The sequence below is a fragment of the Amblyraja radiata genome, chromosome 4 (genome assembly GCF_010909765.2).
Source record: "Amblyraja radiata isolate CabotCenter1 chromosome 4, sAmbRad1.1.pri, whole genome shotgun sequence".
Lineage (NCBI taxonomy): Eukaryota > Metazoa > Chordata > Chondrichthyes > Rajiformes > Rajidae > Amblyraja > Amblyraja radiata.
Window position 1 is genome coordinate 55955025 of NC_045959.1, and position 19845 is coordinate 55974869.

The following is a 19845-nucleotide window of genomic DNA, read 5'->3' on the forward strand; positions in this document are numbered from 1 at the left end:
CCCCTTCCCCCCACATTAAAAAGTCTATCTCTCCCACAAACAAGGCACAGGACTCACTAAAACCGCAAAAAATAAGTGAATTAAACGGACGGCTGCTGATTAGCAGCCGTTCCCCAAGCAGCCGTTCCCCAAGATGGCTCCTCCTCCTCGGACATTAAGGCTTTAAGAGCAGCATGTGACATGAGGGAAAGTGAGAAAGATGAAGTTTATACCAACTAATCATATGTTCATGGGGTCTGTCACATGTTTGGAGCAGTAGGGAAATAGAAAGGCTTTGAGAAAAGCAACGGAGACCACATGAAAAGTTAGCAGTAAAGTTAGACCTGATAATGGCAATATTGAAGTCAGGGGCACTAGCTGTCATTAAATGCCAAGCACATAAGAAGGGAAATTAAAGTGCCCACGAAGCAGCCAGAAACAGCATCTGGAGGATGATAAGCTGTTGTTACGTCTAGAGTAAGTTTGGATCGATTTAGGCGTGAAGACTGTAGTGTAGTTTATGATGAATAAGGTAACTAAGAGGTTTGGTAGACCTACAGAAATCAGCTTTGACAACGGATTGTTTTCATTCAGGGAGTAGTCAAGTTGGCGCTACAGGCCCTTAGAGTAAAACACAAATTTGGGTGTGTAACACCTGCAGTCACAGGCATGGTGGAAAGAATAAATGGAACATTGAAGGTTAATGTAAATAAGATTTGTGTAACTACAAAGTTGAATTGGATCAATGCCCTGCCATTGGCACTGAAGAGATGTTGCATCCAAACTAACCGATAACCCACATAACACCACATGAGATGCTTACTGGCCGACCTATGTAGGTGGCACAATGGAGAGGTCCTTACAAGGGACCGAGTTTGGAACAGTTAGAGGTAGAATTTAAGAAGTATATGCACCAGTTAATTATGATATACAAGTCTATTTATGCACAGGCAAAGTAAAAGCTGTTGGAGGTGGACCAGGAGGAAGGACCCTTTAAACCTGGAGACAAGGTGTATGTATGAGCTTTCCGAACCACCCACCGATGTTCAGGTAGAAGGTTGATCTACCTGGTACCATTTCAATCCTTACATGAGGGCTGTCCCGCAGGTACAAATAGATAATAGCCCTGAGGTAATGAACAGGAGGACAAATAAGTGAGAAAAGAGCAGATTTCTAACAAGAACGTTGTTTGACGTCAGTGGTGGGCAAATTAATGGAAAAGATACTTAAAGATAATATATATAAGAATCTGGATAAATAGGATCGGATTAGGACGAATTAACATGGATTTGTGACTGGAAGGTCATGTTTTGACTAATCTTGAATTTTTTGAAGAGGTTATTAGGGAAATTGATGAGGGTAAAGTGGTGGATGTTGTCTAGATGGACTTCAGTAAGGCCTTTGACAAGGTTCCACATGGAAGGTTGGTTAAGAAGGTTAAATAAGGAAGTAAGGTTGGTTGAGAAGGTTCAGTAAGGAGTAGCAAGGGATTAAACAGTGGCTGTATGGGAGATGCCAGAGATTAATGGTGGATGGCTGTTTGTCAGGTTGGAGGACTTATCCAAACTTTGAGTCTTAAAACCACGACAGGACATGGCTCCATGAGAACATCCCGGAGTCTAGTGCGAGTGTGGACGACTTTCTGACAATTCGGGAGGACAGGGACTACAGAGAGAGTGACAACAGTCGGTCCAACTCTGGTCACATCATGATGAATGAGCGTGTGTGTGGCCCGGATATTGAATTGATGGCTGTGGTTCTCCGCTTATGCTGTGTGCCCTGGGGATTCTCACACGCCGTTGTAGAAACATAGAAAATAGGTGCAGGAGGAGGCCATTCGGCCCTTCGAACCAGCACCGCCATTCATTGTGATCATGGCTGATCGTCCCCTATCAATAACCCATGCCTGCCCTCCCCATATCCCTTGACTCCACTAGCCCCTAGAGCTCTATCTAACTCTCTCTTAAATAAATCCAGTGATTTGGCCTCCACTGCCCTCTGTGGCAGGGAATTCCATAAATTCACAACTCTCTGGGTGAAAAAGTTTTTTCTCACCTCAGTCTTTAATGACCTCCCCTTTATTCTAAGACTGTGGCCCTTGGTTCTGGACTCGCCCAACATTGGGAACATTTTTCCTGCATCTAGCTTGTCCAGTCCTTTTATAATTTTATATGTTTCTATAAGATACCCCCTCATCCTTCTAAACTCTAGTGAATACAACCCGTCTTTTCAATCTTTCTTCATATGACAGTCCCACCATCCCAGGGATCAATCTCGTGAACCTACGCTGCACTGCCTCAATCACAAGGATGTCCTTCCTCAAATTAGGAGACCAAAACTGGACACAATACTCCAGATGTGGTCTCACCAGAGCCCTATACAACTGGTGGTGGCTGCTTAAGTCTATATTTCATTTTCATGTGCTTTTTTTTGTATGACTTGGCAAATCAAATTCCTTGTATGTTTACATACTTGGGTAATAAATTAATTACAAATTAATCACAATTACAATTTAGCCGGGCAAGTTGATTAGGGATAGTCAGCATAGATTTGTACGTGGGAGGTCATGTCTCACAAATCTGATTTGAGTTTTTGAAGACCAAAAAGGTCGATAAGGGCAGAGCTGTAGATGTTGTGTACATGGACTTCAGCAAAGCATTCAACAAGCTACCGCATGGTAGGTTGATCTGAAAGGTTAGATCGCATGGGGTCCAAGGAGCGATAATTGAATGGATAGAAAATTGGCTTCATGGAAGTAAGCAGAGGGTGATGGTGGAAGGTTGCTTCTCGGACTGGAGGCCAGTGACTAGTGGTGTGCCTCAGCGTTCGGTGCTGGGCCCGTTACTGTTTGTCATCTATATCAATGATTTGGATGAGAACATATAGGGCAAGATTAGCAAGTTTGCTGATGATACAAAAGTTAGTGGTTTTGCAGATAGCGAAGATAGTTGTGAAAATTGCAGCAGGATCTTGCTCAATTGGCCAGGTGGGCCGAGGAATGATTGATGGAATTTAATACAGAGAAATGTGAGGCGTTGCATTTTGGGAAGTCTAACATGGGTAGGACCTACACAGTGAATAACCATTTGGCCTCTGGAGAGTGCTGTACAGCAGAGGGATCTAGGAATGCAGGTGTATGGTTGCTTGAAGGTGGAGTCGCAGGTAGATAGGGTGTTCAAAAAGTGATTTGGCAAATTGGCTTTCATCAGTCAGAGTATTGAATTTAGAATTTGGGAGGTCACGTTGCAATTGTGTAAGACGTTGGTCTTCTTCTTTCATGTCCATCATCTATGTTTCCCATGTTTGGCCAGGCTCTTGCACAGTGGACAGCCGCCTCATTTGCCTCCGCTAGATCTTCCAGGCAGCATTGTTCATCAAGCAGTGGGCATCTCAGCAGGTGCGGCATGGATTGTACAGATGTTCCACATTCACATTCTGTGTCCCATTTGCTCATAGTGGTCTAGCATCGGCCCATCCCTGTACGAAGCCGACTGAGGGACTTCCAGGTCTTCCTGTCACACCTGTGACCAGGTGGTAGCTGTTCCTTGGTTGGGATTGGCATCTTTACATGGTGGTGGTTTTCACTGCGTTTCTTTTCCCACAAGGCTAGTCCGGTGCTTGATGAGACTGTGACAGCGGCTGGACTGTGTGGAGGAAGCTCTTCCTCAACTTCAGCCGTTTTGGGGCTGGGTGATGGGAGTGACAGGAATGGCGGGTGTCCCCAACTTGCCCACTACGTTCAGTTCTACCGGCAGCTGATCTGTGGATTCCTGGTGGAGCAATACCGGCCAAGACATGCAAGCTATCCACATCCGTTGGTTTTAGGCAGCTAGTGATGCATCTGCAGCTGTCATTAAGGGCGGCATCAACTTTCTTCGCATGAGATGATCTCTCCCAAACAGGACAAGCATTCTCTGCAGCAGAGTAGCACAGCGCAGGAGCAGTTGACCGCAGTGTGGATGCATTGGTGCCCCACCACGAGGTTGCCAGCTTGTGTAGGAGGCCGTTGTTCGTCCTCACTTTGCCCTTCACCCTTTCGATTTGTTGCGTGAAGGAGAAGGTTTGGCCCAGAGTGACCTCAAGGTAGACAGGGTGGTCACAGTGTCTCAAAGGGACACCATTCCATGTTAAGGACAGCTTCCTCCCAGCTTCGCGATTACGAAGGTGGAACAGGCTAACCTGGGTCTCAGCAGGGTTTGCTATCAGTTGATTGTCCTTGTAGTAGTTTGTCATGTTGTCTAAGGATGATGAGAGGGCAGCTTCTACCTCATCTATGTGAATGCTCTGGGCTGCTGTTCCAAGGTCATCAAAGTGAATGAAGCTTCTCGTCCCTGGGAACACTGGCTGATCATTAGTGAATATATTGAACAACACCGGATGCAAGGACGCTGCCCTGAGCTAGGCCGTTCTTTTGTTTCCTCCATCGGCTGCGTTTATCATTTAGCTCAACATAGACGCTAAATAATAACAAGATGTTGGTGAGGCTGCATTTAGAGTATTATGTTCAGTTCTGGGCACCATGTTACAGGGAAGATGCTGTCAAACTGGAAAGGATACAGACGAAATTTACGAGGATGGTACCAGGACTAGAGGGTCTGAGCTACAAGGAGAGGTTGAGTACACTAGGATTCTATTCCTTGGAGCACAGGAGGATGAGGGGTGATCTTATAGGGTCTAAAATCATGAAAGGGATTAGATTGGGTAGATGCCCACAGTAGGCAAATCGAGCACCAGAGGACATAGGTTCGGGACGACAGATGGCACAATGGGCTAAGTGTTCGGCTGGCGATCGGAAGGTAGCCGGTTCGAATCCCGCTTGGAGTGCATACTGTCGTTGTGTCCTTGGGCAAGACACTTCACCCACCTTTGCCTGTGTGTGAATGTGTGTGAGTGATTGGTGGTGGTCGGAGGGGCCGTAGGCGCAGATTGGCAGCCACGCTTCCGTCAGTCTGCCCCAGGGCAGCTGTGGCTACAGAAGTAGCTTACCACCACCGAGTGTGACTGAGGAGTGAATGAATAATGCGATGTAAAGCGCCTTGAGTATTAGAAAGGCGCTATATAAATCCCATCCATCATCATTATTATTATTATAGGTTTAATGTGAAGGGGAAAATATTTAATAGGAATCTGAGGGGTATCTTTTTCACACAAAATGTGGAGGGTGTATGGACCAAGTTGCCAGAGGAGGTAGTTGAGGCAGGGACTTTCCAAACATTTAAGAAACAGTTAGACAGGTACATGGATAGAACATATTTGGAGGGATATGGGTCAACATTTAGAAGATTGAGGGGGAATCTTATAGAAACTTACAAAATTCTTAAGGAGTTGGACAGGCTAGATGCAGGATGATGTTGGGGAAGTCCAGAACAAGGGGTCACAGTTTAAGGATAAGGGGGAAGTCTTTTAGGACCGAGATGAGAAAAACATTTTTCACACAGAGAGTGGTGAATCTGTGGAATTCTCTGCCACAGAAGGTAATTGAGGCCAGTTCATTGGCTATATTTAAGAGTGTTAGATGTGGCCCTTGGGGCTAAAGGGATCAGGGGGTATGGAGAGAAGGCAGGTACAGGATACTGAGTTGGATGATCAGCCATGATCATATTGAATGACGGTGCAGGCTCGAAGGGCCGAATGGCCTACTCCTGCACCTATTTTCTATGTTTCTATGTAAACGCGGGCAGGTGGGACTAGTGTAGCTGGGGCATGTTGGCTGGTGTGGGCATGTTGGGCTAAAGGGCCTGCTTTCACACTATGACTCTATTTGTTTAATTAAGTTTCTACCATTCCATGGTGCCTTAGAGCCACGGTAGGGGTATATATGACATTTCATTATCACATGACCTCTGTTAGTCCATAAGGAACGACAATCCAAAAAGGCTCTGGAACCGAGGGTGTGGGAAAATTGATGTCCAACCCATATAGTCTTTTCACTGACTGGATAGCACTCAGCAAAATAATTTTCACTGTACCTCAGTACATGTGACAATGATAAATTAAACTCAACTCAACTAAACAATTTCAGTTGTTTCATATCATTCTTAATTCTTATATTAACAATATTGCCTGGGGACAGAACCTTACCGTATGTTGTTCCACAGTGGGAACGTTGTCATTGACATCCATAATCTTGACCTGTACTGTTGCAGTTGAGTGTAAACCTTCGATATTCCCAGCCCTATCACGAGCTTCAACAATCAGGGTGTAGAAATCTTGCGTCTGAAGAAGCAGAAACAGCAGGAAAGGTCATTAGCCGAGAGCAAGAGTGGCTGTCGGAGTGGGGGGCCCACCAGTAGCAACCTGGTGGGGGGCCACCGAGAACGAAGGGGGACACGGTGGTGGGTGGGGGGCCGCTTGCTGCAGGCCTGGTTCGCCGCTGCGAGGAATTAAGAGTGTTCGATTAACTATTTATAACCTTGTTGGCGCCAGGGACATGGTGACTTTATGTACTGCCTTGGTGAGGTCTGCGGTTTGGATGCAAAAAGAATGAATTTCACTCAATTTACAAGAGCCAATTAACCTACAAACCTGTAGACAGATTCAAAATGCTGGAGTAATGAGGCGGGTCAGGCAGCATCTCAGGAGAAAATAAATAGGTGAACAAGGGTCTCGACCCGAAACGCCACCAATTCCTCTTCTCCAGAGATGCTGTCTGACCCACTGAGTTACTCCAGCACTTTGTGTCTATCTTTGGTGTAAACCAGCATCTTCAGATCCTTCCTACACAACCAACACACCTGCACATCTTTGGGATGTGGGAGGAAACCGGAGCACCCAGAGGAAACCCACATGGACACAGGGAGAACATGCAAACTCTACAAAGGCAGCGCTCGAGGTCAGGATTGACCCTGGGACTCGGGCTCTGTGAGGCAGCGGCTCAACCAGCTGAGCTATTGTGCCACCCTAATTAGTAGGATTAATGTAAATGAGGGTTTAAAGGTCAGTGTAGACTCTGTGGGGTCCATGGGCCTGTTTCTGCATTCTATTTGTCTCCAATACAGTAACACAAAAATGAGAAGTACTTTCACAAACCTCCCTGTCAAGTTGCGGATCTGTTACTCTGATATCTCCAGTAAATGAGGAAGAAAACATTTGCTTCATTTTGTCCACTATGACCCTGTAATGAATGATGGCATTTTCACCAATATCTTTATCCGTCGCATTTATCTGCATGACTGAGGTACCTGGAAGGCAAAAAGAACATTACCATCCATGAACCAGAATTTAATCCCTCGCGTCCTTGAGTATAGAAGTTGGAAGGACATGTTTTGTTTAGTTTGAGTTTAATTTATTGTCACATGTACCGAGGTACAATGAAAAGCTTTTGTTGTGTGCTAACCAGTCAGTGGAAAGACATGATTACAATCGAGCCATTCACAGTGTTCAGATACATAATAAAGGGAATAATGTGAATAATGTTTCGTGCAAGATAAAGTCCAGTAAAGTCCAATTAAAGATACAGTTACAATTACAGTTAAAATTACAGTTATACAAGACATTAGTGAGGCCACACAAGGTATTTCAGTTTTGGTTACCCTGTTATAGGAAAGATGTTGTTGCTGGAAAGGGCGCAGAGGAGGTTTACAAGGATGTTGCCACTATTCGAAGGCCTGAGCTGTAGGGAGAGGCTGAGCAGGCTAGGAATTTTATTACTTGGAGCTCAGGAGGATGGGGGATCATTTTATAGAGGTGTACAAAATCATGAGAGGGATAGGTAGGTAAATGCACAGTCTTTCACCCAGAGGAGGGGGGAAATCGAGAACCAGAGGACATAGGCTTAAAGTGAGGGGAGAAAGATTGAATAGGCACTTGAGGGATAACTTTTCTTTTTTACACTAAGGGTGGTAGGTGTATGGAATGAGCTGTTGGAGGAGGTAATTGAGGCAGGTACTGTTTAAGAAACATTTATACAGGATAGGATAGATTTATGGACATGGCAGGTGGGACTAGTGTAGATGGGGCATGTTGGTCGGTGTGGGCAAGTTGTTTCAACATTGTATGCATCTATGACTCCATGTAATACTTTTAAGCTTGAGTTCATCATTGTCACGCATACCGAGGTACAGTGAAAAGCTTTGTTTTCCATGCTATCCAATTAGACAAAATAATACTACACAAAAATACAATCAAGTCAAACTCTGGCATGAATGTGCTTGATGGTCGGCATGGACTCGGTGGGCCGAAGGGCCTGTTTTAATCGGTATCTTTCTTTAGATTTGGGTTTATTATTGTTTACAGGGTACAATGTTGACAGATTCTGTTGTGCTGCTGCAAGTAAGAATGTCATTGTTCTAATTGGGACTTTGTTTTGCGTGCTATCCTATCAGATAAAATAATACTATGCATAAACACAATCAAGTGAAACTCATGTACAATAGGTGGAGCCAGAAACGAAACAAAGTGCTGTAGTAACTCAGCAGGTCAGGCAGCATCTCTGGAGAACATGGATCGGCGACGTTTCAGGTCGGGACCCTTCTTCAGACTGATTGTAGTGGGGGGAAGAAAGCTGGAAAAGAGGTGAGAGCAGGACAAAGTCTGGTGAGTGATAGGTGGATACAGGTGTGGGGGAGGGATGGTTTGATTGGCAGTTGGGTGGGAAAAGGCCAGATATGAAAAGACAACAGTGTGTGGAATATACAGAGAGAAAAGAAGTGAATGTGAAGCCAGAGGGGTGGGATATAGGTGGAAGTGAATGGGAGGGAGGAAAGTACAATGAGAGAGTGGGAGAGGGGGGCAGAGGGGGTGGCAGGGGGCCAGGACCCTACCTCTGACCAAATGCAGTGGGATTGGGGGGTGGGGGCCGGGGAGGTGGGAGAAAGCTCTTGGGGAAATGATTTTGACTGTCTACCCTATCCTAATTTAATATACTTCCATCAAGTCTCACCTGATCGGGGATGAAAAGGCAAATAATATTTAAAACGAGATATACTTAAAAAATAAAATCACTCACCAGTGAAACTCATCTCTTCAACACTCCCAAAAAAGATTTCTTGGGTGAATATTGGAGGGTTATCATTGATGTCAATCACTTCAACAAAGAGGCCAATTGGATTTTCCATTGCTTTCCCAAATTGATCCACCGCGTATCCTGTCAGCTGCAAATTTATGTTACATAGTAATCAGATAAAGATTAACAACATTTTGTGGCACTGCATCATCAGAGACCCACACCACCCTGGCCACGCTCTAATTTCACCCCTGCCATCGGAAAGAAGGTACACAAGCCTGAATAGTGTAATGTTCAAGCACAGTTTCTTCCCTGCAACCACCAGGCTATTAAACACTACAACCTCCAAATCAACTCTGAATTACATAGACGGGTGGGTGGGGGGGTGGGGCGTGTGTGTGTATATATATGTTTATATATGTGTATAAAATCATGAGAGAAATAGATTGGGTAGATGTACAGAATCTCTTGCCCAGAGTAGGGACAAGAGAACATAGGTTCAAGGTGAAGGGTACAAGATTTAATAGGAATCTGAGGGGTAACTTTTACACACAAAGGGTGGTGGGTGTATGGAACAAGCTGCCGGATGAGGTAGTTGAGGCAGGGACTATCCCAATGTTTAAGAAACAGTTAGACACGTACATGGATGGAGTTTGGCGCCGACCTGTAGGGGGTATGGCTGCCTAGCCTGCAGCTGTCTGTTTTTCATTTCATTTTTCTTATTTTTAGTTAGTTTAGTGTTTTGTTTTTAAGGAGTTCTAGCTTTTTATGTGTGGGGAGGGGGGGGGGGAAACTAATTTTCAGGGTCCCTACCTGGTCGGAGATGCAGCTTTTCTCCGGGCTGCACTTTCGACCCGTCCTCGCGGCCTACCAGCGGGCCTGGAGCGGTATTTCCTGAGGGGACCGCCCGGAGCATCGGCGGTGGCGGCTGCGGAGCTGCGGGTCCGAGGAGCGACGGGGCAGTCCGGAGCCTCGGCATCGGCATCGGCGGCACCGGCATCGGCGGCGGCGGAGCTGCGGGTCTGAGGACGGCGGTGCAGCGCTGGAGCGCCATTGCGGGGCGGGCGGTGCCTTGCCTGGGTCGCCGCGCTGGAAATCCAGTGAGCTGGGACCGGCGTTAAAAACATCGCGGAGTGCGGGCGGCGGCGCTGAAACTTTCCATCGGGAGCCTGGGATCTCGCGATGAGATCGCCAGTTGAGCTCCATTCGGCGCGGCCTTGTCGGCTCCGGAAGCCACGGTCTCGAGTAGGGAGGCGGCCGTTCCGGGGTTCCCATGCCGCTGAGAGGACTCTCCCGACGCCGGAACATCATCACCCGGCGAGGACGGCCTGGAACATCGGGCCTCCGTAGAGGCAACTGTGGAGGCCTCAATAGGCCCGACTATGGGTGGACATTGGGGATGGGACTGGACTTTGTGCCTTCCCCCATAATGGGAACCATTGTGGGGGGATGTTTTTATGTTAAAGCTATTTATTATTGTTATGTTTGTATTCTTTTTATGTGCTGCATTGGCAAAAGGAATTTCACTACATCTAGGTGTATGTGACAATAAATCAACCTTTGAACCTTTGGATAGGATATGGACCAAGCGCAGGCAGGTGGGACCAGTGTAGCTGGGACATGTTGGCCATTGTGGGCAAGTTGGGCCTGTTACCATGCTGTATCACTCTATGACTCTTTAAGGTTATTATATTGTTACAGAGTATGATGTTTACATATTATACTGTGCTGCTACAAGAATGTCATAGTTCTGTCTGGGGCATCTATCTATATCTATACATAACTAAAACTCTGATCTTGTTATCTTCCGGTTAGCGCGTTTTTTCTATTTGCGCAAAAACGGTACGCGATAGCGCTACGATTTTCGCCAGCTCTCTCGCCGTTCTCCTGTTCTGCGAGTGCAACAAGTTTTGTTCCGATCGGTGGTATATTGTAAAAGTTAGCGAGGTTTAAGCATCTTAAAACCGTGCATGGGCAGATCGATCTCATCTCGTGCGAGTCAGCGGTGCGCGGATTGGTCTTTTCTCCAGTCACTCTCCGGGACGGTCCGCCCCTTCCTGCGCCATCGCGTCTTTACTGGAGCTGAGGAACGCTGCAGGTGGGTGGCTGGCTGGCCGAGGTCTCCAACCGGACGCAAATTTCGAGGGGGACAGGAAGCAACGCGGCGATGTCACCAAAAGGAAAGCGGTGAATCTGATCCTGGCGGAGGAGAGCATCCAGCGCCCGCTGTGAGTCCCAAATGCACCACGCACGCAACGCCCCACAGTTCCCACCCCCTTCCCCTCTGGTCCCTCTCGCTGGCTCCTGCCCCCTCCCCCGTGATACTTCTCTCACCCCCAGGGCTCTTCCCCCGTCTTTTCTCCAAGCCCTCCCCCCTGCCCACACACCCGTGTGTAGAGTACACGGTCCAAACACTGGCTGATTTCAGTTTAGAGGGTGAAGACCCGCTGAGTGCATTTAGAGGATAAAAGACGCCAGCTGGGACGGGTTTAGAGGGTCCAACCGCCCATGGGATTTGTGTTGAGGGTCAAATCCCCCGCTGGTTCACATTTGGAGCATACAAGCTCCCGTTGGATGCATTTAGAGGTTCGGAAAGCCATTGGGTTTGCAGTTAGATGATTCAAACTCCTACCAGGTAACGTTTAGAGGATGCAAACTTCTGCTGACTTGAGGTGGGACGGGCCAAACCTCTCTGGGAGCATCTTAACGCCCGTGGGTAGCGATCAGAGAGTCCAAGAGATCATTAGACTGCGTTCCAACCATCAAGAAATGTTGAGATATTCCTAACGAGTTTCGAGGCTTCTAACATCACTCGGGGATGGGTCTAGCGTCCCATTTCTGGCTGGGATGGGATTCGAGAGTCTAGTGGGCTTAGAGGATCACAACGAGTTTACACCATCCAAACGCCCCATTTATGTTCCCAACCTCCTAATGAGTGTCTAAATGTTTCTGTACTGAACTGATGCAACACTGGGGGTGGTGGAGGGGAGGGGGAGAGGTGGAAGCGGGGAAGGGAGAGTATAAAGAGACACAGTCGGAGACTGGGGTAGGGAGAGAGGAGTCACAGACTCTCATTATACACTGACACATCCCTCACTCTCCCTTTCTCTCCCCATCCCTCCCTCTCAACTCCTCCCTCTATCCCTCCACTCTCTTTCTACCCCCTCTTGCTCCCTATTCACTGTAAAACTGATACACCCCTCACTCTCCCCCGCTCCCTCCCCCTCGTCTCTTTCCACCCCACTCTCTCTCTGCCTCTCTCCCTCCCTCCCTCTCCATCTCCCTCCCTCCACTCTCTCTCACCTCTCCTCCCACACTCCCTCCCTCCCTCACTGTAACACTGATACACTCCTCACTGTAACACAAACACACTCTAGGAACTTTCAAGACACACAAGCTGTTCACTGATTCGCCGTTCTCGGTGGATTGATGTTAATAAAAGCCCTCTTTCCCCCCTCCCTCTCCTGCCCCCTCTCCCCACACCATCACCGATTTATTGAAAGTTCCGCCCCCCCTGACAGCCCCCGTCTCAAGCCCTCGCCCGGCTCCAGGACTCTTGCCATCATCGTCCTGGGGAGGTGAGGCGGGAGTCTGGGGGGGGGGGGGTGGGGGTGATTGAGGTAGAGGAGGGGGTACGGAGGGAGAGGGAGGGGAAAGTGGGGGAGGTGAGGAGGGAGTGTGGGGGGGAGGGGGGACAGAGGGAGAGGAGGGAGTGACTGAGGGTAGGGGAAAGGAGAGGAAGGGAGAGTTGAGGGCGGGAGGGGAGGAGGATGGGAAAAAGACAGAGGATCAAGAGGAGGGGGATGGAGTGTTGGGGGATGAGGGGGAATGGAGGAGGATAGGAGTAGGAAGAGGGATGGCGAGGTAATGGAAATATTAAATGCAAAGTTATTAACTTTAACTTAACCTCTGCCATTAGTGCGAGACTGCACTAATCATGCGCAGTTGGGGGCTATAGCTCAGTGGTGGTATATTGCTTTGAGGGACCAGGCCTCCCGTGTGACATTGGGACCTAACAGGTCACACTTAGTTTAGTATTTCAATAAAACTCTCTTGACTTGACTCTTAAATTAAATGGATAATACAGGACTCCCTGATCTATGGAAACCCGACTTTATGCCAGTTCTCCCATAATGTTTTTTAAAGAAACTTAGCAAATAATGTTAAAAGGTTTTGAGGTTTCCACTGACAAACAGATACATGTTAAGGAGGGCTTGCCTTTCAAGAAAACCGTCTGTAACACAATTTTCCATAACTCAAACCTTGGAAAAGGTACAGAGAAGATTTTCGAGGATGTTGCCAGGACTCGAGGGTCTGAGCTACAGGGAGAGAACAGGTTTAGAGGGATATGGGCAAAACGCAGGCAGGTGAGCCTATATAAATGGGGCATGTTGGTTGGTGTGGGCAAGTTGGGCCGAAGGGCTTGTTTCCACTCTGTATGACTCTATGACTCAATCTAAACCCTTCTCTTCCCCTCCCCCACACGCCCCCAATGGTTCCCATGTGGAGATCTAGAGGATTGTTGATGGGAATGTGGGGAGAATAAACTAAACTACATTCATTATTTTAAAGATTCCGCAATAACCCCTCGGCCCACCGTTATTAAACTAAACGCCTTTCATAATTTTATAAACTTCCACCAGTTCTCCCCTCAACTTCCAATGTTCCAGTGAAAACAATTCACATCTAAATGAATATTAGTTAAATATTAAAGATGTTTAAGAAGGAACTGCAGATGCTGGAAAATCGAAGGTAGACCAAAGTACTGGAGAAACTCAGCGGGTGAGGCAGCATCTATGGAGCGAAGTCTGAAGAAGGGTTTTGCCCCAAAACATTGCCTATTTCCTTCGCTCCATAGATGCTGCCTCACCCGCTGAGTTTCTCCAGTACTTTGGTCTACCTTCGATTTTCCAGCATCTGCAGTTCCTTCTTAAACATCTTTAATATTTAACTAAGCACTTTTGTCTACCTTAGTTAAATATTAGTTATTTTCAGACTGTATTGATACAACTGCATTAGTAATAATGTCACCCCAATCTCTCTGTATTAGTCACTGGACATTGTTCAGTATAATAACTTCATACCAAGATTATATCTGGATTAATAATGCAACTCAAAGTTCGACAAACAATTCAAACAATAGCTAAAATATTTTCCAACGTTAAATAGGTGTGGCGGCGCGACTCACCCGTTACAGCGGCCCCTACAGCCTGTCTGTCTTTTTTTTATTTTTTGTCTAGTTAAATGTATTGTTGGTGTTTTTTAATACTGGTTTTAAATGTGTACATGTGGGGGGCGGGGGGGGGGGGGGCAGGGGGAAACTGTTTGAAATCTCTTCCCTGTCTGGGAGACCCGACCTTTTCCCTGTCGGGTCTCCGTTGTCGTTGGGACCTAGCACCGTGGAACGGCCTCCAACCTGAACGACCCGGGGGCTCGGGAGACTGCGGACTACTCACCATCGTGGGGCTGGCCGGCCTCGGAGTGTGGGGAGCGGTGGTGACTCACTGCTGCGACTCGACTCCTGGGGCTCGGAGGCACCAGCAACGCAGCCGCAGGTCCGGTGGACTGGGACATCGGGAGCTCGCGGGTCCGGGGGGGAGTGACCGCTTCCCGGAGCTCCCGCAACGCGACTTCTCCAGCCCGTGTCGCGAGGTTGGAACGACCTGGAGCGGGGTCGTACATCGCCCGGCACGGCTTCATGGCCGTGGGACATTACAGCGCCCGCGGGGGCTCCAACTTCGAGACTTTTAGACCGGGAGCGGGGCCGTAAATCGCCCGGCACGGCCTAAAATGGCCGTGGGACTTATCATCGCCCGCCTGGGGCTTCGACATCGGGAGAGACATGGAGAACAGGGGAGAGAAAAGACTTTGCCTTCCGTAAATTGTGTGTATGTCTAGGAATTGTCTTTGTTTGTATGGCTGTGGAAACAGAATTTCGTGCCTCAGTGAGGCTCAAATGACAATAAATTGTATTGTATAGACTGTGCTGATCAGTGGAATGTTTAATTAAAGTTAATCTAGTTATGTCACTGACTGTGAAAAGTATCTGGTCTTTTTCCCAGGGTAGAGGATTCCAAACTAGAGGGCACATACTTAAGGTGAGAGGGGAAAGATTTAAGAGGGACCTCAAGGGCAACGTTTTAATTCATAGGGTAGCCCGAACTGGAATGTGCTATCAGAGGTAGCGGATAAAATAACGACTTTCAACAGATCTGATAGAAGTACATATAATTACGTGAGGCATAAATAGGGTGGGCAGTCGGAATGCTCTTTCCAAGGATAGAAATATTAAATACTTAAAGGTGATAGGAGCAAAGTTTAAAAGAGATGTGCGGGGCAAGTTTTTTTTGACACACACAGAGGGTGGTGGGTGCCTGGAACGCGCTGCCATGGGCAGTGGTGGAGACAGATACGCCAGTGGTGTTTAAGAGCTAGACACATAGATATGCAGGGAATGGAGGGATATGGATTATGTGCAGGCAGATAATAGTTTGTCTCAGCATCATGTTCATAGGTGATAGGATCAGAATTGGGCCATTCGGCACATTGTGTCTACTACGCCATTCAATCCTGGCTGATGTATCTTTCCCTCTCAACCCTATTCTCCTGCATACTCCCCATAACCTTTCACGCCCGTACTAATCAAGAACCTGTCATCATATTCAACAGAGACATTGTGGGCCGAAGGGCCTGTTCCTGTGCTGTACCTTTCTATGTGTAGGAAGGAACTGCAAATGCTAATTTAAACCATTCTTTCTACCCAGAGATGCTGCCTGTCCCGCTGGGTTACTCCTGCATTCTGTGTCTATCTGTACCTTTCCATGTTCTATGACATTTGGACAGATAGGTAGATTGGAAAGGTTTGGAGGACTGTGGGTCAGGCACATGGGACTCGTCCAGAATACCAACTTGGTCAGCATGGACAAACTGGGCTGAAGGGCCTATTTCTGTCCGGTACAGCTCTATGACAGATACAATGAAAGGTGATCATCAATTCACGCTACCCACAGCAAGTCTGGGAGTCTTTGGGCATCGGAAAGTCGGGAGCCATTCACAAACTTTCTTAAAACTTTCGAGATACTTCAGGGCGGCACGGTGACGCAACGGTAGAGTTGCTGCGTTACAGCGCCAGAGACGCGGGTTCAATCCCGACTACAGGTGCTGTCTATATGGAGTTTGATCGTTCTCCCCATGACCGCGTGGGTTTTCTCCGGGTGCTCCGGTTTCCCTCCACACACCAAAGACGTTTGTAGGTTAATTGGCTTCAGTAAAAACTGTAAATTGTCCTAGTGTGTGTAGGATGACTCTAGTGTATGGGGTGATGGCTGGTCGGTGTAGACTGGGTGGGCTGAAGGGCCTGTTTCCGCGCTGTATCTTTAAAGTAAATATGCTGTGACTTACGAGGAAGCTGGGATTTAATTCCCGGTCCACTGTCCCGGTGACGTTTAAATCGCCGGTGCGGGAATCGATCACAAACAGCCCCATCGGCAGTTTGTCCGCTCCCGGCCCAGTTATGGAGTAGGTGATCTCAACACCCTCCTTGTCTTCAAAGTCCGACCGAATCTAAAGTCAGATAACACAGGAGATGTTATTGTGTTCATAACCTCAACGCACGTGCGAGGGTGAGCACAGCTCCAGCAGCGGAAAAACAGCTCAATGCTCAAATTACCCCATGGATGGGAGCTCCAACCTGGGGGGGGGGGGGGACAGAGAGACAAAGAGACAGAGAGAGACACACAAAGAGAGAGACACAGAGCGAGAGAGAGACAGAGAGAGAGAGAGACAGAGACAGGGAGAGACGGGGAGACGGAGAAATGGATAGAGCAAGAGCGAGCAACAGACACCAAGATGCTGAGCTTCAAGATACTGAGAGACTGCGAGTCAGGAAGTACCCGTTTCCAAGCTGTATCTGCAAACTAAAGACTTCAATGTTAGCAAGGGTGGGTTTCAGATTTGCAGCGTGTGATTGCTGCTGTAACTGGGAGGATATCGCCAGCTCTGCGGCCTTGCGTTCACGTGCTCTGGGTCAATCTGACGGCAACTTACCATGGCGATGGGGTTGACAATAGGTGGCTCGTGCTCCCGGATGCCGATGGGAGGGGAGACCCACTCCCTCTTCTGCCGCACGACGGGCCTCTTTGATGGAAACCGGATAACTTGGATGTTTCTCCTCGCACGCTGCACAAACAGAGTAAAAACACCGCTCTAGCCTGACAGTGCTCCAAACCACGAAGTTGGCAGATCATTAACTGGTATCCAGAGAACCATTGTCCTCTGGCGCCCTTACTTTTTAGTTTAGTTTAATGTCACAATATACTGAGGTACAGTGAAAAGCTTTTGTTGCATGCTATCCAGTCAGCGGAAAGACAATACATGATTACAATGAACTCTCCACAGTGTGCAGATACAGGATAAAGGGAGTAACGTGGATAATAGTTCAAGATAAAGTCCAGTAAAGTCCGATTACAGATAGTCTAAGGGTCTTACTTGCTCTGTTGGAGCTGCGGCTATTACATTCAAGTGACACATAGAAAACAGGACATTTGGAAGCACAGAGGCACAGCTGGTAGAGACGCTGCCTCACAGTGCCAGAACTGGGATTCAATTGTGTGGAGTTTGCACGTTCTCCCTGTGACCATATTCTCCCTGTGATCACATGCCCCATATATACTAGTCTTATCTTCCTGTATTTAGATACAGTAGATAGACAATAGGTGCAGGAGTAGGCCATTTCAGCACCACCATTCAGTGTGATCATGGCTGATCATCCACAATCAGTACCCCATTCCTGCCTTCTCCCCATATCCCTTGAATCCACTAGCACTAAGAGCTCCATCTAACTCTCTTTTGAATGCAATCAGTGAATCGGTCTCCACTGCCTTCTGAGGCACAGAATTCCACAAATTCACAACTCTCTGGGTCCATATCCCTCTAAACCTGTCCGATCCATGTACAGTGCCCTCCATAATGTTAGGGACAAAGACCCATCATTTATTTATCTGCCCCTGTACTCCACAATTTGAGATTTGTAATAGAAAAAAAAATCACATGTGGTTAAAGTACATATTGTTAGATTTTAATATAGGCCATTTTTATACATTTTGGTTTCACAATGTAAAAATTACAGCAGTGTTTATACATAGTCCCCCCATTTCAGGGCACCATAATGTTTGGGGCACAGCAATGTCATGTAAATGATAATTGTGATTAGTCGAGTCAAAAACATATCAAGATACAACACATGTTTATTAAATCTACTTACACATCGATCTACAGGACACTAGCAGCTCCTCATACTGAATGGCGTAAGCAAACTCTTGCTAATATAAAAGCATACGGAGAAACTACCAACAAGCACTACAATTGGCTAGTAAGAAATAACCAATCTACATCTTTCCTTGTAGAAACAAAAAGATAGCATTGGTACATAGGAACATGGTGGCTAAGCAATATAGGTGAAAAAGATACATCTTCTGGATGTACTGGGTGCATCCTCAGTGATGTGACCTGGGGTCATCGGGTGTTTCAGGTCTCACAACATCAGGCACGCTTGCCCAGATGACCCAGCCGGGTTTATCAGGCCCCGACTTGCGTCCCAGCAGCAACCGCCCACGGATCAGCCATCTTAATAACTACTCTGCAGGGGTTGGGAGACTCTAGTGCGTGGAGGGACTGGGCTCTGTGGGGTGAGTCCAGGCTGGGCTCCTCCTGCGTCTCACTAGGTTCAAGGCCTGTGCGCTGCACCTCTTTCTCCTTCTCCGAGCATTTCATTCTCGCCTGATGGATTTTTAGGCCACGGTGGTTCATTAGGTAGGTATGTTGCAAAACCTACCTTCAGCGGCGCTGCAGATCTGTCGCTCCCCGTGTGCGGGATTTTAGCGCCTTTGAGAGGGGGGGCGGGTTTAAAACGCGATTTTCTCTAGGCTATTCAAATCGAGGTTGTTCAGCCTACTTAGTTGCTGACGAAAAATCGCTGCTAGGTTCGTTCGCTGCAGGTATTTTTAAACTATATTGGTTAATTTAATTGTTATAGTAGGTTAAAAATCATCCTCTAAACCCGCGACCGCCGACAACGGAACGGATCTCATGCAGGGGACAACGGAAGGTAGGTTGTTTATTTTTACATTAAAAAGGACTTCTTAAGATCCCTTCATAAAAAATATTTTATGTTGCGAGTAGCTAATTTGGGGGCCCATTAAATCCTGCAGTATTTTTCTGGGCATATGGGGTACAAATCCACCGCAATGGGAACATTCCAAACCAGCGTGTTCCACAGAGTTCCACAGGATCCCACTCGAAAGCTGATTTAAATGGCCATTAATTTACAGCAATTGAACACTAAATTCCTTCAATTTGGCCTATAAATTAATGTAAATGAGATTTAAAAATCATGTTTTTTTGTGAATTCTTTGTGAATCTTATTTGGACACTTAGGCTATTTAAAAATGTTAATCTTTTCTTAAGAAATGGATAGATGTTTAGATCTAGTAATTGAAGTTTGGAATTAGCTACAATTGGGAAACTAACTAATTATATGCTTTAATTTCAGGTCATCCAAGTAAGATTGTTTCATATTTGTTTCAGAATGCTTCAATCTATAATAACTGAAAATTTCTTTCAGTTCTCTTAATTTTTAATAAAGTTATGGCTATTTCACTGTCCTCGATCACAGCTTTTGTGTTAAGTCAATGGAAAATCAATAAGGAACAAGATGCTAATTTCCGTGTATGAAAATGGCCATAACCTTTTTAATACTGAAGATATGAAAGTGAATTAGGTGTCAAATTAAACTTATTTTTGTGTTTTATCTGATGGGATAAATTGCAGACTTGATTTTAAAAATCTCAAAATTTTGTAACATTGCTACATTAGGCCTTTCCGTAGCTTTATTGGGTGTCTTTCTCACAAAAGGTGGCTAATAA

The 19845-nt window shown here is 46.8% G+C and overlaps 1 protein-coding gene across 1 annotated transcript in view; it reads right to left on the reverse strand.

The window, feature by feature from the left end:
• The window catches only part of LOC116972128 (desmoglein-2-like), an 82879-nt gene that overhangs the window by 29281 nt on the left and 33753 nt on the right, over positions 1–19845 (reverse strand). Inside the window, exons 4-8 of the mRNA XM_033019486.1 lie at positions 16970–17101; positions 16325–16486; positions 8927–9071; positions 7009–7160; positions 6061–6195 (exon numbers count right to left, since the gene is read on the reverse strand). Coding sequence (XP_032875377.1) covers positions 6061–6195; positions 7009–7160; positions 8927–9071; positions 16325–16486; positions 16970–17101 — 726 coding nt within the window. The remainder of the gene's footprint in view (positions 1–6060; positions 6196–7008; positions 7161–8926; positions 9072–16324; positions 16487–16969; positions 17102–19845) is intronic.